General features: G+C 39.6%; 1 protein-coding gene across 1 annotated transcript in view; it reads left to right on the top strand.

The window, feature by feature from the left end:
- cspg4 (chondroitin sulfate proteoglycan 4) overlaps positions 1 to 16,888 on the top strand; it is a 254,553-nt gene extending 237,665 nt beyond the window's left edge. The window contains exons 10-11 of the mRNA XM_034175982.1: positions 6,460 to 6,640; positions 12,051 to 16,888. Of these exons, the coding sequence (XP_034031873.1) occupies positions 6,460 to 6,640; positions 12,051 to 13,879 (2,010 nt within the window). The 3' untranslated portion in view covers positions 13,880 to 16,888. The remainder of the gene's footprint in view (positions 1 to 6,459; positions 6,641 to 12,050) is intronic.
- The last annotated feature ends 1,906 nt before the right edge of the window (positions 16,889 to 18,794 follow it).

Here is an 18,794-nt window from a genome sequence, read left to right as displayed (position 1 = left end):
TGATCACACCAAATGCCAATCTCTCAGATAGGGAACACCACAGGAAAGCGGCTGCAAAAAGAGTTCAGACTAAGACACAGTTAAGGCTGAGAATATTACCTTCACAGGTAGATGATATCTCGGCAACGAGGTGGAGATGACGTCCGGTTTTTATGGAGTGGAATGATGAAGTGTAGATGGATGACAGCTGTCATGAGATAATGAGTGACAGCTGTCACCCCCGGCTGTGTCCGTGGCGGCAGCGCCCTCTCCTGCCTGAAGCCCGCACTTCAGGCAGGGCGCCCTCTGGTGGTGGACCAGCGGTACCTCCTCTTCTGGCGGCCCACACAACAATACTACTGCAAAAACAATAAGGAGAACTCATATACTAGTACAAAAACTCTTATGGCACATATTCATTTGACTTTCTTTGGGATGGAGATTTTCTCTTTGACCACCTCTGGTTGAAGTGAGTGATCAGTGTTTTGCATTTCATTTTATTAAGACATTTTCACTGTTATTATGAACATGTTATTGCATGAAACCTATTGATTTCCAGTTGTGTCACAAAATTCATAAAATGACAAACGAGTTTTTACCCATTTTGTTAATGATGATCACTTTTTTTTAATAGTATTGATTTTTGTTTCAAAAACAAAAACCTAGTGAATGGTATTTCCCATCAGGCTCTTGTGCTCGGTGTGGTGAGTATGTGTTCCAGTTTCTGATCACACCATCCCAAGTGTCACAAGACTGACTGAAATGTTGATTCCTGAGAATCACGTCACTTTAACGGAATTCAGAGCACAAGTTGAGAGTGGGCGAATGAAAACAGCAACTGTCAGTAGAGCTGCAAGTTTTCCACAGAGTGGTCATTTATGGCTGTGGATGGAATATAAAATGAGCAGTGAACATTTTTTGCATACTTTTGCACTTCTACTGATTTTATTTTTATTTTTCTCCTGCATCAAGCTGAATGTGAGCGGCACTGTGGCTTAGTGGTTGGCACTGTTGAATCATAGCGAGAAGGTTCTGGGATCACTTCCCACTGGGTCCTTTCTGTATAGAGTTTGCATGTACTCCCCGTGTTTGTGTGGGTTCCCATCGGGTTCCTTCCACATCCAAAAGACATGCATGTTAGGTGAACTGGAAACTTTAAAATGACCGTAGGTGTGCATGTGTCTATAAATGGCTCTGTGAGCCTGTCACTATGCGATATGCAAGGGGGTCCAAAGTCTATTTTACACAAACACTGAACAACTCAACACAGCGTCTGCCAATCCAAGTGAAGGCAGCGTGACATCAAATTTTTAAAATGCGGTTTCTCTAGTCAGATAATACGAGCAAAGTGCCATGCAGTGGCGCAAAGCTCGCTCTTATGGTAGCCGAATGCATACCTGGAAATGGCACAAAACACAGGCACAAACCAGAAATGGCACAAAACAATCTGGAAATGGCACAAAAAAAATCTGCCTAGTGGGGAAAAAGCCACAAACCGGACAATATTGTCGTAAAAAGCTGTAAAAAGCCACAAACCGGAAATGACATGGTGAGATGCTGAAGAGCTTCACTCATTCATGTCCGCGACATATACATATTATTATAGTAGACAAAGGCACAAACCGGAAATGGCACAAAACAATCCGTAACTGTCACAAAAATCTACCCAGTGGAGAAGAACAAACCGGACAACACTGTTGTAAAAAGCCGTAAAAAGCTACAAACCAATGGTAGACGAAGCCACAAACCAGAAATGACATGGTGAGATGCTGAAGAGCTTTGCTCGTTCATGTCCGCAACATACACATACACTCACAGAAATATTTAACCCTAACTTTCAAGATTTATATAATTTTATTACATGACAAATTCCCATTTACTTTTTTAGATAATTTTAATACAAACCTACCAAATAAACCTTACATGATGCATATTCATTACTGTAATAAATCCTATTTATTTGAAAGGCATAATCCTCAGCTTTATGTATTTAGTATTAATAAAATATAATTACTCTAAATCAATAATAATGACAGTATTTATTTAAAATACATAAAGTATATTGTTTGAATTGCATAATTATGTTACCTATGCCATTTATCTTGTATAGGTAACATAATTCTGATTATTATTATCATATTTATCAATCTATTATTTATCATATGTATCGATATTTATCAATTTATTATATTTATCAATTATTATCATAATTATGTCATTATTATTGATTTAGAGTAATTATATTTTATTAATACTAAATACATAAAGCTAAGGATTATGCATTTCAAATAAATAGGATTTATTACAGTAATGAATATGCATCATGTAAGGTTTATTTGGTAGGTTTGTATTAAAATTATCTTTAAAAAGTAAACGGGAATTTGTCATGTAATAAAATTACATAAATCTTAAAAGTTAGGGTTAAATATTTCTGTGAGTATATTACCTCTGAAGGGATTTACAAGACGTCATTCACACCTACGGTCAACTTCAACTTTGTAATTCACCTAACCAGCAAGACTTTGGAAGTGACAGGAAGTCAAACCACCCACAGGAACCCCACGCAAACATGGGAAAATATGCAAACTCCACACAGAAAGGACCAGGTTGGAAACGAACCTGGGACCTTCATGCTGTGAGGTAACAGGGCTAACCACGAAGCTGTCCCATATTGTAGAACAAAAGGATTAAATCCTTTTTGATGGGATTTCTTCTTTAACAATCTGCAGTTGCATTAAGGTAACTGGTGCTGTAAGTTCAACTATTAAGCTTTTTCTATCTTTCTTCTTTCTTTTTTGTTATCGCTTAAATCCCCTTGACTTTCAGGTTGAGATTACTATGAGCAGCAGGTTTATGTTTCTGAGCTGTCACTGATGATTAAGGTCTGCTAAAAATACCACCAAGAAGACAGATAAAAACACAACGCCGGCTTAAATCAAATCTAATCCAGCTTTGAACAGGAGGGTGTGCAACAGACGCATCGGCTCATTTCATTTCGGAAATACCTCACCTGACTTCTATAAACTTCAAAACTCTTTCATACTCATGCGATAGGAACCCTCGGAATAATTGATGTCTTCAAAGTCTGACCCATCAACAGCTTCTCCCTTTTCACCAGCAGGGGGCAGCATTGGATATGCTTAAAATTACACTTTGGGTGTAAAATCAGATTATAATGTTATAAAGGAAAAAGGTATTTTTAATTTTTGTCAATTAGTTTTTGACACTGGCAGATTTAAAGATAAATGACTGTGATGTGAGTTTTCATAAAGAACAATTCAAAATATTTGTGAGTAGAATATATAGTGCAAAAAAAAAAAAGAGTAAAACTTTTCATTGCAGTCTTTACAACTTTTGAAAAACTTATATACAAAAATAGAAAACTAACAATACAAAGTACTGGAAATCATGCAAAACAAATTGAATCTGTCTCTTGCGGTAGCAGTCTAAGGTTTGAAAACAGATTATTAAATGCATTTCTATCATAAATTAAACTGCATATTAAAGTATATTTCTTATGATTTCTTGTAATGATTATACTATATTTATTAATACTTATTTTTTTATCTATTATGATTGATAGTATTTTTTCCACAAGAGAAATTTTAATATGAATAATGTTTAATAATAAATTATGAATTTATCACTTTAAATGTCCTAAATACAGTTGTGCTCAAAAGTTTACATACCCTGGCAGATTTTTTCCACCATATTTCAGAGAATATGAACAATAACACAAAAACTTTTTTTACTCATGGTTAGTGGTTGGGTGAAGCCATTTATTGGCAAACAACAGTGTTTACTCTTTTCAAATCATAATGACAACAGAAACTACCCAAATGAACCTGATCAAAAGTTTACATACCCCTGTTCTTAATACTGTGTATTGCCCCCTTTAACATCAGTGACAGCTTGGAGTCTTTTGTGGTAGTTGTGGACGAGGCTCTCTGATGGTAAAGCTGCCACTGAATATGTTTTGGACTTTATTTACATCAATTACAAAGAAATACAAACAATATGGCACTCTATGGTAAATCTGCATGGAGTAGACAGTTCTCAAAAACTGAGTGACTGTGCAAGAAATAGAAGAGTGAGGAAAGCCACCAAGACACCCAGACAACCCAGAAGGCTTACGTGGCTGTGATTGGAGAAATTATGCACAGTGCAAGCTTTGCATTTTGTATCACCACTTATCCATCTTCATGATGAAGTGGTATAGATGAGGATTTTCTTAAAAAGAAGACCTGAAAGTTTAGGTACAAATTGCCAGTAGGTACATCTGAGATGCAAGCCTGGATTTGATCTGTTTTGGTGAAAGAAAATCATTCTCTGCTCTACTCCACTATGAAGCTAAGAGTAGTGAACGTAATTGCCCTTTTTTGGGATCAATAAAGCTGTCTGAAGTCTGAAGTCTGAAGTGATGCAAAATGACCATATCCAGCTTTACACTGATGCAATGCAATCCTCTATGGATTTTATGTATGTGAGATTACCAGCAGTTATCGGCATGTATAACTGAGTGTCATCAGCATAACAATGATAGGTAATCCCAAAATGCTGCAATGTGTGCCCAAGGAGTGTTATATAAAGGGAGAAAAGCAGGCCTAAGACGGACCCCTATGGAACCCCAAATTTCATGTCACCAAGGCTGACATGAAAGGTCACAAAACACCGTGAGAACAACTGGTTAGGTATGATATCAACCATGCAAGGGCACTCCCAGTAATCCCAAAATGATTCTCCAACCTATCAAATAGAATACAATGATCCACTGTATCAAATGCAGCACTAAGATCTAACAGCACCAGAACCGTAGTGGTGTCTATATCCATTGCAAGCAGATAATTCACCACTTTAGTGAGAGTTGTCTCTGCGTGGAATGATATTTTCTAAAAGCAGACTGCAGTAAGGTGGTCCTTGAGCTGCCGTGAAACCACTTTTTCCAAAATTTTTGAACAAAATGATAGATTTGATATTGGCCTATAATTTTTCAATACTCTAGGGTCAAGATTAGGTTTCTTATGTAATGGTTTAATCACTGCAGATTTGAAAAATTTAGGAACAGATCCAGAAGTTAATGAGAGATTAATCATTTCCAGCACAGTCGGCCCAAGAGTGCGCCACAGGTCCTTAAACAGTTTTGTTAGAATAGGATCAAATAAGCAGGTTGTGCTTTTAGTAGATGTTACAAATTTCATCAACATGCCTAGTGAGATAGTCAAAAATTCTGTAAATCTAGGTAATACATCAGTGATGGCACCCACCACAATAGCAGGGTGCAGTGGCTGGGTTAAGGCATGCTGGGATATATTTAACCTAATGTCTTCTATGTTCTTCTCAAAGTAATCTAAAAATCTTGGGTTGTAAAAGGAGAGCGACTCACATGTGGTTGTCCATGAATAAGTGTTCATGAACAGGAAGTTTGAATTATGCTTGTTTTTGTTGATTAAATCAGAGTAATAGGTCTGCTTTGTAGCCAGTAGTGCATGCTTATCAGTGTTGCCAGATGTACGATAATTATCGTATTTGTACGATAGTTTTGCCCTCTATACTATGTACGATCAATAATGGGAAAAAATCCAAAATGTACGATAATTTCAGTTGGTTGCCTAAACACGCATCTCTCTCTGACACCCAAGAATCATTTCGCAGGCGTTGTACTCGGGCGGCATCAAAGACACACCACACATAGGGCTGCTGCTGCTAGCTTTGGCAGGCCCGGGACAAAGTCATTTGAAAGCCCACCCCCTCTCCATACAAAGTAATGAGTTCCCAATTCTCGGCCCTGCCACTCCCTCCCTGGGCCCGAGACAACTGACCTGTAATGTAGACTGTTTTGGCTGCACATGCGCACATATGTAGCTTAGCCCACCCCCGTCACCATTGGAAATAAAAAAAAACACTAAAATAGGTACGTTGTATGCGTTTTGTTTGTGTACTATAATTTCTCCCAAAATACGATAATTTTGAGGTTTTGGTACGATAGTTGCATATTTCCAATCTGGCAACACTGATGCTTATAGTCTAAGATCACATTGCCAACCCATAACCAAAAACTAAATCTAGGAACACAAGTACAAAAATTAACGTGGAAGTCAACACTGAACAGAACACAAGGTAAACCTACGGAAACACACAATGAAAACTGATGAGCAAGAAAACACAAGGACATGGTGAACACGAGACATGAGGAACATAATGAGAACTCAGAAAAATGAAGAACAGACTGACCACAGGCACAAACAATGGACAAACTGCCAGGAGGAACCACACGAAAGACTGACGGGAGAAACACACAAAGAATACAAAAGGAGAGCAGACAGAAGACAATAAATACATGCATGTACACACAGAACCAGGCAGAAGACCGGACCCAACATCAGGACAAAGATAGGGACCATGAGCACATGCACAACAGTAACTAAGTAAAACCAACCAGATTTTTACCATAAACAGTTTGTTTGTTTTATGTCCACGCAGCTGGAGTCAGGAGTGATCTTCTATGAGCACCAAATACCTGAGGAGCCTTTCTGGGTGGTGAGAGACTCCACAGAGCTCATTGTGTCATCACAGCCAGCAGCAGACATCCGTCACATCCTCCCCATCACCATCTCATACTACGCCGCTCACAGCAACATCTCTCAGCTTTGGAAGAACAAAGGTAAGACATAACACAATGCTAAAACACTCTCGGCCATATGAGCATTGTGTTCATTAAAATTTGCAGTTGTTTCATTAATTATTAAGATCCTATTGTACATGTTCAAATCAAATCATCAAGGAACATTTGTAGATCACCCTCTGTGCATTTGCAGTTATTAATGAGACAAATTTAACTACATAGGAAGTTAGCGTTGAGTTAGCAAAAGTTAGCGTGCAAGCTAACATCCATGAAATGTCTTGTAAATGACTCCAGGGGTGTTATCAGGTTCCAAAAATAGCATTTTTAGTTGTAGAAGTGTTTATTTCTCACCATCTTTTACATAATATATGAGAAAGATGTATGGGTTGCCACAGAGGCACGTCACTTCTGGCGAAGTGGCCAATCCGAAGGCGAGAATTCGTACCTCTGCGAATGGCTGCCCGATCAAAACAAGCTCGGGCTGCATTGATTGTCTGTTGAAATCAGCTGGTTTTGTTTTGTCTCTAACGTGCTTCTAACGGCTCTCACTGCCTGGAGCGATGAGATTTATACACCAAGCTGACCTGAAATGAACCATTGTACATTAGATTGACTTTACTGACAAATCTGACCCCTTTGAAACGTTGCCAAATTTCAACCCCAATTCCAATGAAGTTGGGACATTGTGTAAAATGTAAATTAAAACAGAATACAATGATTTTCAAATCCTCTTCAACCTATATTCAATTGAATACACCACAAAGACAAGATATTTAATGTTCAAACTAATAAACTTTATTGTTTATATGCAAATATTTGCTCATTTTGAAATGGATGCTTGCAACAGGTTTCAAAAAAGCTGGGACAGTGATATGTTTACCACTGTGTTACATCACCTTTCCTTCTAACAACACTCAATAAGCATTTAGGAATAGGCATGGGCCGGTATGAGATTTGGACGGTATGATAACCGTGGACAAAAATACAGCAGTTTCACGGTTTCACAGTATTACAGTAGTGTTCAGAATAATAGTAGTGCTATGTGACTAAAAAATTAATCCAGGTTTTGAGTATATTTCTTATTGTTACATGGGAAACAAGGTACCAGTAGATTCAGTAGATTCTCACAAATCCAACAAGACCAAGCATTCATGATATGCACACTCTTAAGGCTATGAAATTGGGCTATTAGTAAAAAAAAAGTAGAAAAGGGGGTGTTCACAATAATAGTAGCATCTGCTGTTGACGCTACAAACTCAAAACTGTTATGTTCAAACTGCTTTTTTAGCAATCCTGTGAATCACTAAACTAGTATTTAGTTGTATAACCACAGTTTTTCATGATTTCTTCACATCTGCGAGGCATGGAGTCAACCAACTTGTGGCACCTTTCAGCTGTTATTCCACTCCAAGATTCTTTAACAACATTCCACAATTCATTCACATTTCTTGGTTTTGCTTCAGAAACAGCTTTTTTGATGTCACCCCACAAGTTTTCAATTGGATTTAGGTCCAGGGATTGGGCAGAACCAACATTTTGCTTGTTTACTAGTGTGCTTGGGGTCATTGTCTTGTTGAAACACCCATTTCAAGGGCATGTCCTCTTCAGCATAAGGCAACATGACCTCTTCAAGTATTTTGACATATCCAAACTGATCCATGATACCTGGTTTGCGACATATAGGCCCAACACCATAGTAGGAGAAACATGCCCATATCATGATGCTTGCACCACCATGCTTCACTGTCTTCACTGTGAACTGTGGCTTGAATTCAGAGTTTGGAGGTCGTCTCACAAACTGTCTGCGGCCTTTGGACCCAAAAAGAACAATTTTACTCTCATCAGTCCACAAAATATTCCTCCATTTCTCTTTAGGCCAGTTGATGTGTTCTTTGGCAAATTGTAACCTCTTCTGCACATGTCTTTTATTTAACAGTGGGACTTTGCAGGGGATTCTTGCAAATAAATTAGCTTCACACAGGTGTCTTCTAACTGTCACAGTACTTACAGGTAACTCTAGACTGTCTTTGATCATCCTGGAGCTGATAAATGGGTGAGCCTTTGCCATTCTGGTTATTCTTCTATCCATTTTGATGGTTGTTTTCCATTTTCTTCCACGCCTCTCTGTTTTTTGACCATTTTAAAGTGTTGGAGATCATTGTAGATGAACAGCCTATAATTTTTTGCACCTGCGTATAAGTTTTCCCCTTTTCAATCAACTTTTTAATCAAACTACACTGTTCTTCTGAACAATGTCTTGAACGTCCCATTTTCCTCAGGCTTTCAAAGAGAAAAGCATGTTCAACAGGTGCTGGCTTCATCCTTACAATAGGGGACACCTGATTCACACCTGTTTGTTCCACAAAACTGATGAACTCACTGACTGAATGCCACACTACTATTATTGTGAACACCCCCTTTTCTACTTTTTTTTACTAATAGGCCAATTTCATAGCCTTAAGAGTGTGCATATCATGAATGCTTGGTCTTGTTGGATTTGTGAGAATCTACTGAATGTACTGGTACCTTGTTTCCCATGTAACAATAAGAAATATACTCAAAGCTGGATTAATGTTTTTAGTCACATAGCACTACTATTATTCTGAACACTACTGTATGTATAAGTTTAAAATGTGTTTTAACAACATTATGGCTATTTGCATATGAAGCGCATGTGATTAACGCACACTAATTGACACGATGTCTACCGCTATAAGCACTATACCACTGATAACATTAGAGAAAATACCAAAATGATAGTCTCTCTTTTAGACATGTAGCATCTGCCCCGTGGGAAACATGACTTACTTAGGGAGAAACATGGCTGGGATAAAGTCCGGAACTCCGGATGCTCAATATTGGCCTGGCTTCACCAACAAAGTGCTTGGAATAGATGTATTTGTCCATCTTGACATGTTTGTGGGAGTAATTTGGTTGACCACAAGCACAACTCGAGTCTCAGGGGTTTCAAGGATGGGATAAAGTTTACTCCTTCCATGTGTAGCGGGATGAAGGTCCCGGGTCCTGATTTAAAGGACGTTCCCGCTAGCTTGGCTAATTCCCCTTTGGCTGACCTGGTAGAGGAATGGTCTTTAGTGCGAGCCGTCCGGGTTCGATCCCACCACCGTCCCGGCCACAAAGGTCCTACGGTCACAATTTGGCGTCACGAACAGGATGTGGGTAGTCACAGAATATGCTTAAATGCACCTGTGACTTCGGGACGAAGTCATAAATGGTGGGGAGATATGTAGCGGGATGAAGGTCCCGGGTCCTGATTGAAAGGACGTCCCCGCTAGCTTGGCTAACGCGGAATTCCCCTTTGGCTGACCTGGTAGAGGAATGGTCTTTAGTGCGAGCCGTCCAGGTTCGATCCCACCACCGTCCCAGCCACAAAGGTCCTACGGTCACACATGTAATCCTTTGCGAGTATCTTGAATCACTCCGTGTCCAACACAGGCCATAGCTACGGTGCTTTGTTGCCACTGTTTTTGGCATGAAGGGCTATTCTGCAGAAAATAAAACGAAAAAGCTGACTTGGTCCTTTTAGACGGAGGGAAAAGTTCAATGCAGGCTTCGCCTCCTTCAGCCATGATGCAGAGCTAGCTAATGTTAGCTACCTGTTTGTAAACAGAGACAGAGGTGCGTGCCGGGGGAGGGGCGGCAGCGGCCGCCTCCGCTCTGCCTGTCAAGAATTCTCATGACCCGTTCATAGCGTAGGGACGGTATAACAGAAAATTTTAGTGGTTTTGATACCGTGGCTTTTTCATACCACGGTATACTGTGAAACCAGTTATCAGCCCATGTCTATTTGGAAAGTGAGGACACTAATTTTTGAAGCTTTGTAGGTGGAATTTTTTCCCATTCTTGCTTGATGTACAACTTCAGTTGTTCAACAGTCCAGGGTCTCCATGGTCAAAAACAATTTGAAATGTGGACTCATCAGACCACAGCACACTTTTCCACTTTGTGTCTGTCCATCTCAAATGAGCTCGGGCTCACAGAAGGCAGCGGCATTTCTGGATGTTGTTGATGTATGGCTTTCACTTTGCATGGTAGAGTTTTATCTTCCACTTGTAGATGTAGCGACTAACTGTGTTAAGTGACAATGGTTTTCTGAAGTGTTCGTGAGCCCTGAGTAAGATCCTTTACACAATGATGTCAGTTTTTAATGCAGTGCCGGCTGAGGGATCGAAGGTCACAGGCATTCAATGTTGGTTTTCGGCCTTGCCGCTTACGTGCAGAAAGTTCTCCAGATTCTCTGAATCTTCTGATTATATTATGGACTGTAGATGATGGAATCCCTAAATTCCTTGCAATTGAATGTTGAGAAACATTGTTCTTAAATTGTTGGACTATTTTTTCATGCAGTTGTTTACAAAGTGGTGATCCCCGCATCATCTTTGCTTGTGAACGGCTGAGCCTTTTGGGGATGCTCCTTTTATACCCAGTCATGACACTCACCTGTTTCCAGTTAACCTGGTCGCCTGTGGAATGTTCCAAACAGGTGTTCTTTGAACATTCATCAACTTTGTTGCCACTGTCCCAGCTTTTTTTTTTTTTTTTTTTTTTTTTGGTATGTTTTTTACTTATTTATTTATATATTTTTTTTACTTTTTATTTACTGTTATTATCTGTCTGTGTCTTGTTCTGTATCTCTGTATGGGTCATAATTTCTGAGAAGTCCAAGACAAATTTTCCCACAGGGACATTAAAGTATATATCTATCTATCTATATCTGTCTAACTGAAAATCAATAATCAACAGCTGAAACAGATGTCTAATTGAACAGACATATCACATGTTTGTGGGAAGTTGTAACTCTGAAGCTGGAGTCAGGATGCTGTAAATCTCAGTGCAGTTTATTAAAGTCATACAACACACAAAGATTTTCTTACAAGTGTAAAATATGTTTTACAGACTTCAAATGCAACAAAGAACCAAAACCATATGAGAGTTTTGGTCCCTGGCACAAAAATATTTACCCTTTTTAACTCCCTTGATTTTCTCTTTGATTTTTTAATTGGGAGAATTTGCAGTCTTAATGATGAAACAGAAACTAATGTGGTCCAAGTGAAGACCACAGTTTCTGAAATAATTTAGTTGGTAATAGATCAAAGACACAAGTCATATTTTTAGCCTTATCCAGAATTTGCGACAGCATGCCAAGCAAGATAATGTCAAAAATGGTAAATGCCGTCTATCAGAGATAATGCTTACTTTAAATATAGTTATAGGTTGGCAATATTATATTCTATTATTATTATAATATAGTTATAGGAAATATTAGTGGTTGTTTTTATTTACACACATAGTGTCAGAATGCAAAAGACATGCTTCTGCAACAAAAGTTGTGCAACCATCTGATATTACTAGTGTGCATTATGTAAATATATTGTACTGCATCATTTATTTGTTTGTTGTTGATTTATTTATTTGTGTTTCCTTACAGGTTTGGAAATTGTGCAAGGTCAAAGCAAGCCCATTGACAGTTCCATTCTTGATGCCTCCAATCTGTTGGCTAGTCTTCCAGAATCTGAGCAAGGTGGCGTCGATGTGATGTACGAGATAAAGCGTTTTCCTGACCATGGGCGAATCACCCTGGGAGGTCACAACCTGCCCCGTGATGCACCACATTTCATGCAGGAAGACGTGTCTCAGGGAAAAGTCGAATATCTCCATGATGACTCTTGGGCTTCCTTTGACAGTTTTGCTTTTCAGGCCCGACTAAAGGCTAAGGATCATGATTTGGCTTCACATGCCCAGTCTGTGGTCTTGGAGGAGAGCTTTAATATTTCCATCAAGAGGCGGGGCGCTAATCCACCTGAGGTAGTCAATATAGACATGCTATTGGAGGTTCTCCAAGGTTCTATGACCGTCTTGACCCAGAAGCATCTTAACACACATGACGAGGACAGTCCACCTGATGAGGTGCGCTTCAAAGTAATCAAAGCCCCTGAGAATGGACGACTTGTTGACGTCATCACAATGGAGCCCATCACAGAATTCACACAAGAAATGGTTAATGTTGGGCGGGTGGGCTTTTCCAGTGATGGCACTTTAGCTGATGGCTTTGTGGAATTCATTGTGTCTGATGGGTCACACCAAACGGAGCCACACACACTCCACATAGGCATTCTTGCGCGAACCCTCTTTCTTGAAAAAGCCCTTGAGATTAAGGTCAAACAAGGGGATGATGAGAGCCTGGTGACAGAAGATATGTTGAAGGCCACAACAGGTGGGCCTGTTGAGGAAGATGTCCTTTACAAGATAACAAATGTTCCTAAGTATGCAGCTGTCATGGTAGACAGACAGCCCACGTCCGCATTCACCCAGAAACAGATCAAAGAAGGCCGAGTCAGTGTCCGCTTTCTTAAATCCACTTCACCACGAGACAGTGTTGAGTTTACAGCCCGTAGTCGTGCTGCTAATGTCTCCTCTGTCCTCAACATCACAGTTCAGCCTCTGGCTAACATCGCGGAGGATCCTCTCTTACCACGAGGTGCTCTTGTCAAATTGGACAGGAAACTTCTTGACGCAACTCCCTTGGCAAACAAGACCAGGACATCCCCCACTTTCACGGTAATCCAGCAGCCACGAGGGGCTCGTTTTGTGAGAGCTGGCGGTGTGGGTGCGGGTCAGTTGGTGGACACATTCAGCCAGAGGGACTTAGATGAAGGTCATGTAGCACTAGAAATCCTGAATGACTCTTCCACGTCACAAGTTGGTGTCACTCCTGATGAGGCCCACTTCCTGCTGAAAGCCCATGGGGTTCCTCCTGCTGAATGTGTATTTTCCTTCCAGACCGGCCTTTATAATGCCTCTGGGGTCTACCCTGCCACACTGCTCAGAGTTCCCTCAGACTCCCCTCCCATACCTTCAGTTAGCCCCCACTGGAGAAGCAATATGGACTGGCCCCATGGAGACGCTGCCACGACTGCCTCCTCCGGTACTGACTCTCACAGAAAACCTGTGGCTTCCAAGCGTAGCAACTTCTGGTCTATTCTCATCCCCATCCTGGTGATCCTCTTAGTCTTAATCTTAGCAGCCATCATGGCTTACTACTGGATCCGTAAAAACAAGACAGGCAAGCATGATGTCCAGACAGCAGCATCCAAGCCCAAAAACGGAGAAGTGGCCAGCACAGAAACCTTTCGGAAAACCGATCCAAGTAATAACATCCCCATGTCCACCATGGATAACAAAGACACAGACCCAGAGTTGTTGCAGCACTGTCGGACAACAAATCCGGCTGTGAAAAAGAACCAGTACTGGGTCTGAGACACTTTGAGAAAGGACGCAGAGAGAGGTGGATCCCTTCCTGTTTTTTTGGAGCTCAGCCTCCTCAATTCATTCCTTTTGCTGAAGACTTCCTGCCACAGCAGGTTAAGTAAAAACTCAGTTTTGATGTCTTTGGCAATTTACTTTTGTCAACACAACTGTGGACAAATTCTCAGGCAATGAAACACTGAATACCCATTGGCAAAGAAAGAGGTGGTTTCTTACCTTAGGAGGCTCCAGCCATGTTTATTTATTTTAGTTTTATCATTTCTCTTTGTCAAAGGGCACAAACGAAGACATAAACATGCTTTATGTTTGCAAATTATTATTCCAGCTGTGCTCTGTCATTCTATTCTCTATGATATCATATACCAGTATTACTCACATGGATAGGTTTCTCATAGATTGTACATGCAGTGGATATGGAAAGTCTGCACACCTGTGGCCTTTTACACATATCCATTTCTTTGTGCAATTTACCAAAGAAATTTAAAAAACATAAAATTCAGGCTTCTCTGTATTCATTTTTTTCATTGTCTCCTTTTAAACCCAAAACCGAAAACAAAACTCTATCCTATGATATAAATTTAAAGAAATATCAAAACCAAAATGGGGTGTTGGATAAATACCCGCACCCTTCAGTATAACACAAGGAAATCATCACTTTTATACTCATTTTTTTCTTGAAACAAGCCAGAGGGTGGGTACATGAACATGTCCAAATCGTTGAATATGTCTTGGATTTAATTTACATCAATAATTAAAAAATACAAACAGTGTGTTACTGTGTGGTAAATCTGCCAGGGAAATGCAGTTCTGAAAAACTGGGCTAATATGCAAGAAGGAGATTTGGGAGAGAAGCCACCAAGACACCTATGACCTATGTTTGCTGAAAGTATGAAGAGTACAGTGTTGGTATTTTGCATCACCAGTTGCACAACATCATAGTGGAGTTGAGCAGAGAAGGATTATCTGAAAAAGAAGACTTGAAAGGTCAGCTATAGTTTGCCAGAAGGCACATGGGAGTCTTGAGCCTAGATAAAATGTGTTTACTTGTCCATCTCTGTGCTATGCCACCATGATGCTGTGACTGGTGATGCAATAAACAGTATAAACTCTCTCCAGTCACAACCATTGAAGCCTATAACTCCTTCAAAGTTGTCATGGGTGTCTTGGTGGCTTCCATCACTCGTCTCCTTACATAGTCATCCAGTTTTTGGTAACTGCCTACTCTAGGCAGATTTATCATACAGAACCATAGTGTTTGTATTTTGATTGATTTAAATGAACTACAAGACATATTCAGTGACTTGAAAATGTTCATGTATCCATCCTCTGACTGTCCAAAGAAAACTGACAGTAAAAGTGATGATTTTTAGGGCGCTGTTACTTATGCAACCCATTGTGTCGGCTTTGATATTTTAATTTGTAAAAGCCCAAAGATGTGTCAGACTTTCTATATCCAGTCAGTGCTGGGGTAAATACATGGTGTACTACGGAGAAGTTGACAAAGTCTCTCTTTGTGTTTTTTTTTTTTTTGAAGGCCTCTTATTTTTCTCTCAGGACTAAATTCAGTTTAATGTCATGGCACGCTAACATTTTAGCGGGTTCAGGTTTGTGTAATAGATAGAGGGTGAAAACAAGTCCTTTACACAGTAGAAGTTGTTGAAAGAATTTAGCTTGGAGTAACGTCACGATCTGTTCTGTGCTTTTATTCCTGCTTACTTCCAAAGTGCTTATAAAGTTTGCCTGGACTGGCTCAGCACTGACCACAAACCAGCACAGTGTGTCGACCGCACGCCCTTATTTGCCAGTGTTGGCTTTTTTGTGGGGCTGACAGGCAGGGATGAGGTCATCTCAAACTAGGTTCTTTTCAGTTTCCGATTGCACATTTAAGATTTCCTGAAGATAAAGTTGGTGCCGAGGAGGGACTTCTGAATAAAATGCTGCGGTGGTTTTGGTCACCGTTGGGAGGAGACAAAGATTTGATGAGGTTTCACATGTGTTCTGTATGGAAGCTGAACACCAAGACAGTCACAGTGTAGAAGCTTTAACCATTAGACGTGCTTTGTATGATGAAATCAGAATAATGTGTTATATATGTGTAAGTGTCAGTTTATACGGAAGCATAGTGCTGCCACAGCAATTAAAAAATGATCAGTATCACATAAAAACATGCAAGTTGTCACAATAAAACATGATAAAATAAATCAGTATAATGTTAAAACATGCTGTCTCACATTTTAACATATTGATTTATTTTTATTTTTTTAACTGGTGTGATGGTGGAGTTTGATCAGTGTCGATCAGCTTCTTAGATGTTAAATAAGTTACATATTTATATCTACTAAATGAAAAAAGGTCAAAAAGTAAACATTTTGAGGAGCTTTTGCTGTACATGTCATTGTAATAATTTCTTTACTCGTATGCTGAATATGCATTCTTTTTTTTCTTATAGATCTTCTATATTTGTAGTTTTTGAGGACAAAAATATTGTTTGTGATCTTCATAGACAGCACTGAGCTCAGGAAAAGTGTTTACCGAGGCTTTTTTAAAAATTTCTATTGACATTATATTTCTAGGAATAGCTAAAATCTTAAAAAAAAAAACTTCATTTTACTTGTTCACTGTGTAAATATTCTGTTTCAAATACAAACAGGAGCTAATTGAACATCTTTAAATATATATATTGTTGGTTGTTGTTAGACAAATTTTCGTTGATATATATGTAGCTATTGTAGAAATGGTGTCATTATAACTGCAGAGTGTATACGCGTGCATGTGCAGCTCCACTTCCTTATGTTCTTTTTTTTTTTTTTTTGCTGATGTTTCATTGCCAGGGGTCATTTGTCATTATTTATTCTTTCTCACTTCCCTTTCATCAGTTCATGTTCCATCATGTGCTTTTAAAATAACAGCAAAACAAACTGAGATTTTTAGTTCAAAGATAAAGTCGTGCCTTTGAGTTTGTTCCCAACATTATGAAAAAATAAAACATCCATGCAAAAACCACTGTGTTCATGAATTTATCTGTGTGTGATGAAAGTATGAGTTTTTCTGTTTTAGATATGACTCACATGGGGGTGGGGAGGGTATTGTTTTCAGTCCTATATGTGTCTGTCCACCCCCTCCATGTGTAAACCAAAACGTGAGCCAATTCGGGCCAACATGATGGAATGTTAGCGGGCTAGATGAGGACAAAGTGATGTGAATTTGACAAATGCTAAGGTCGCAAGTCAAGGATATTTTGAGGAATGTGTTAAAGACTAATACAACCAAACACTACTATGATGTCATATAACACCTTTTTATTGGTCGCATGTCCTTTGATATTGGGTAGTCTTAAAAAGTGAAGCTCAAGGTCATAACCATTTAATAAGGTGGATTTAAACATGGTGGAAGGGTTGTGTGTCATTCAAGGATAAAATGGTTAAATTCTGGTCATAAGTGATCAAAGGTCAAGACCACACAGAACCACATGGCGTGGCATCAGGGAATCACAAACAGTTTGCATGACTCAGTGTCTAATATGTTGCTTCTCAGATGATCAAGTAAGCAAGTAAGTTTGGAAAATTGACAAAAAGTTTAAGGCAGAAGAATACAAAAAAATGTAAAAATAAACAAACCCAGTAAAGGATGGGGGGTTGGTTTTGGTGGGACTATTCTCCATTACTATGTTTGAATGGTGCAATATCTTTCTCCCATTTTTCGGTTTGGCTATAGTTTGCTGGCTGGCCTGAGTTGTTTGATGCCAAAAAAATTGATTTTTTTTTTTTTTTTTTTTTTCAGCAGACCAAAGTAAACAGAATAATGAGAAAAATACAGCTGGTGCAATGTGTCTGGCATGAACTGAGATGATCTCAGTGAATAAACATCTGATGGTGCTGTGGTGTGTGAAGGCACTGTGGGGTCACATCACACACAGGGTGGTGATCCTGACAAAACCAAGTGGTACAGCCCATTAAGCCATATGTGGTCTTGGCCAAAAATAATGCAGATTTATTGCTAAGATTAAATAAACTTCATTTATGTTTGGAAGTGAGTGGAAAATGTGGCCACATGGTGTGTACAGCCAGTGCATTCTGAGTGCCAGGCACAAACCCAGGTAAAGGAGGAGGGAAGAAGCAGGAAGGGCGTACACTGGAAATTTTGTCAAATCTGAGCCACATTTGGTACACAAGCCAGTGCATTTGGAATACTGTCCCAAGCCCAGATTAAGGAGTAGGGTTGCAGCAGGAAAGGCATTAAGCATAAATTTTGCCAAACCAACACGCAGAACACAAATAAAAGTTCCATAATGGAGAGGTCAAGGCCCAGGTTAACAACGGCCACCATCAGTGCTGTTGCCCAACAGCATGCCTGTGGAAACTGGATGGCTGTGAGGAAAGAAGAAGAGAGGATGAAAGTTAGAATTTTGGAAGCAAGATTCATGACGTTGAATACTGGCAGTATGACTGGTAAAGGAAGCAAGCTGGCTGATATGACAGAGGAGTAAGATAGACATACTCGGTGTACAAGAGACTACGTGGAAGGGAAGTAAGGCCAGGAGCAACAGAGGTGGTTTCAAGTTATTCTATCATAGTGTGGATGGGAAGATAAATGATGGAGTTACTCCAACAGAAGAGTGTATTAAGAGTGTGTTGGTGTTTAAGCAAGTGTCTGACAGGGTGATGAGTGTGAAGTTGGAAATTGAAGGGATGGTGATTAATGTCATCAGTGCATATGTCACACAGGTAGGTTATGAGATGAAGGAGAGAGATGATGTGACAGATGAGGTGGTACAGAAACTGAAGACTGAAACAAAAATGGGAGACTCTAAGGTGGTAGCAGGGGAAAGCGTAGCTAAACAGCATCAGATGGTGGACTGTAGAATGACACTGGAGGTGAAGAAGAGAAACAGACTAAGAGCTGAACC

This window comes from Thalassophryne amazonica, chromosome 8 (assembly GCF_902500255.1).
Source record: "Thalassophryne amazonica chromosome 8, fThaAma1.1, whole genome shotgun sequence".
Classification (NCBI taxonomy): domain Eukaryota; kingdom Metazoa; phylum Chordata; class Actinopteri; order Batrachoidiformes; family Batrachoididae; genus Thalassophryne; species Thalassophryne amazonica.
Note: the sequence above shows the minus strand (reverse complement) of the source record. Positions and strands in the feature narration are given on the sequence as shown.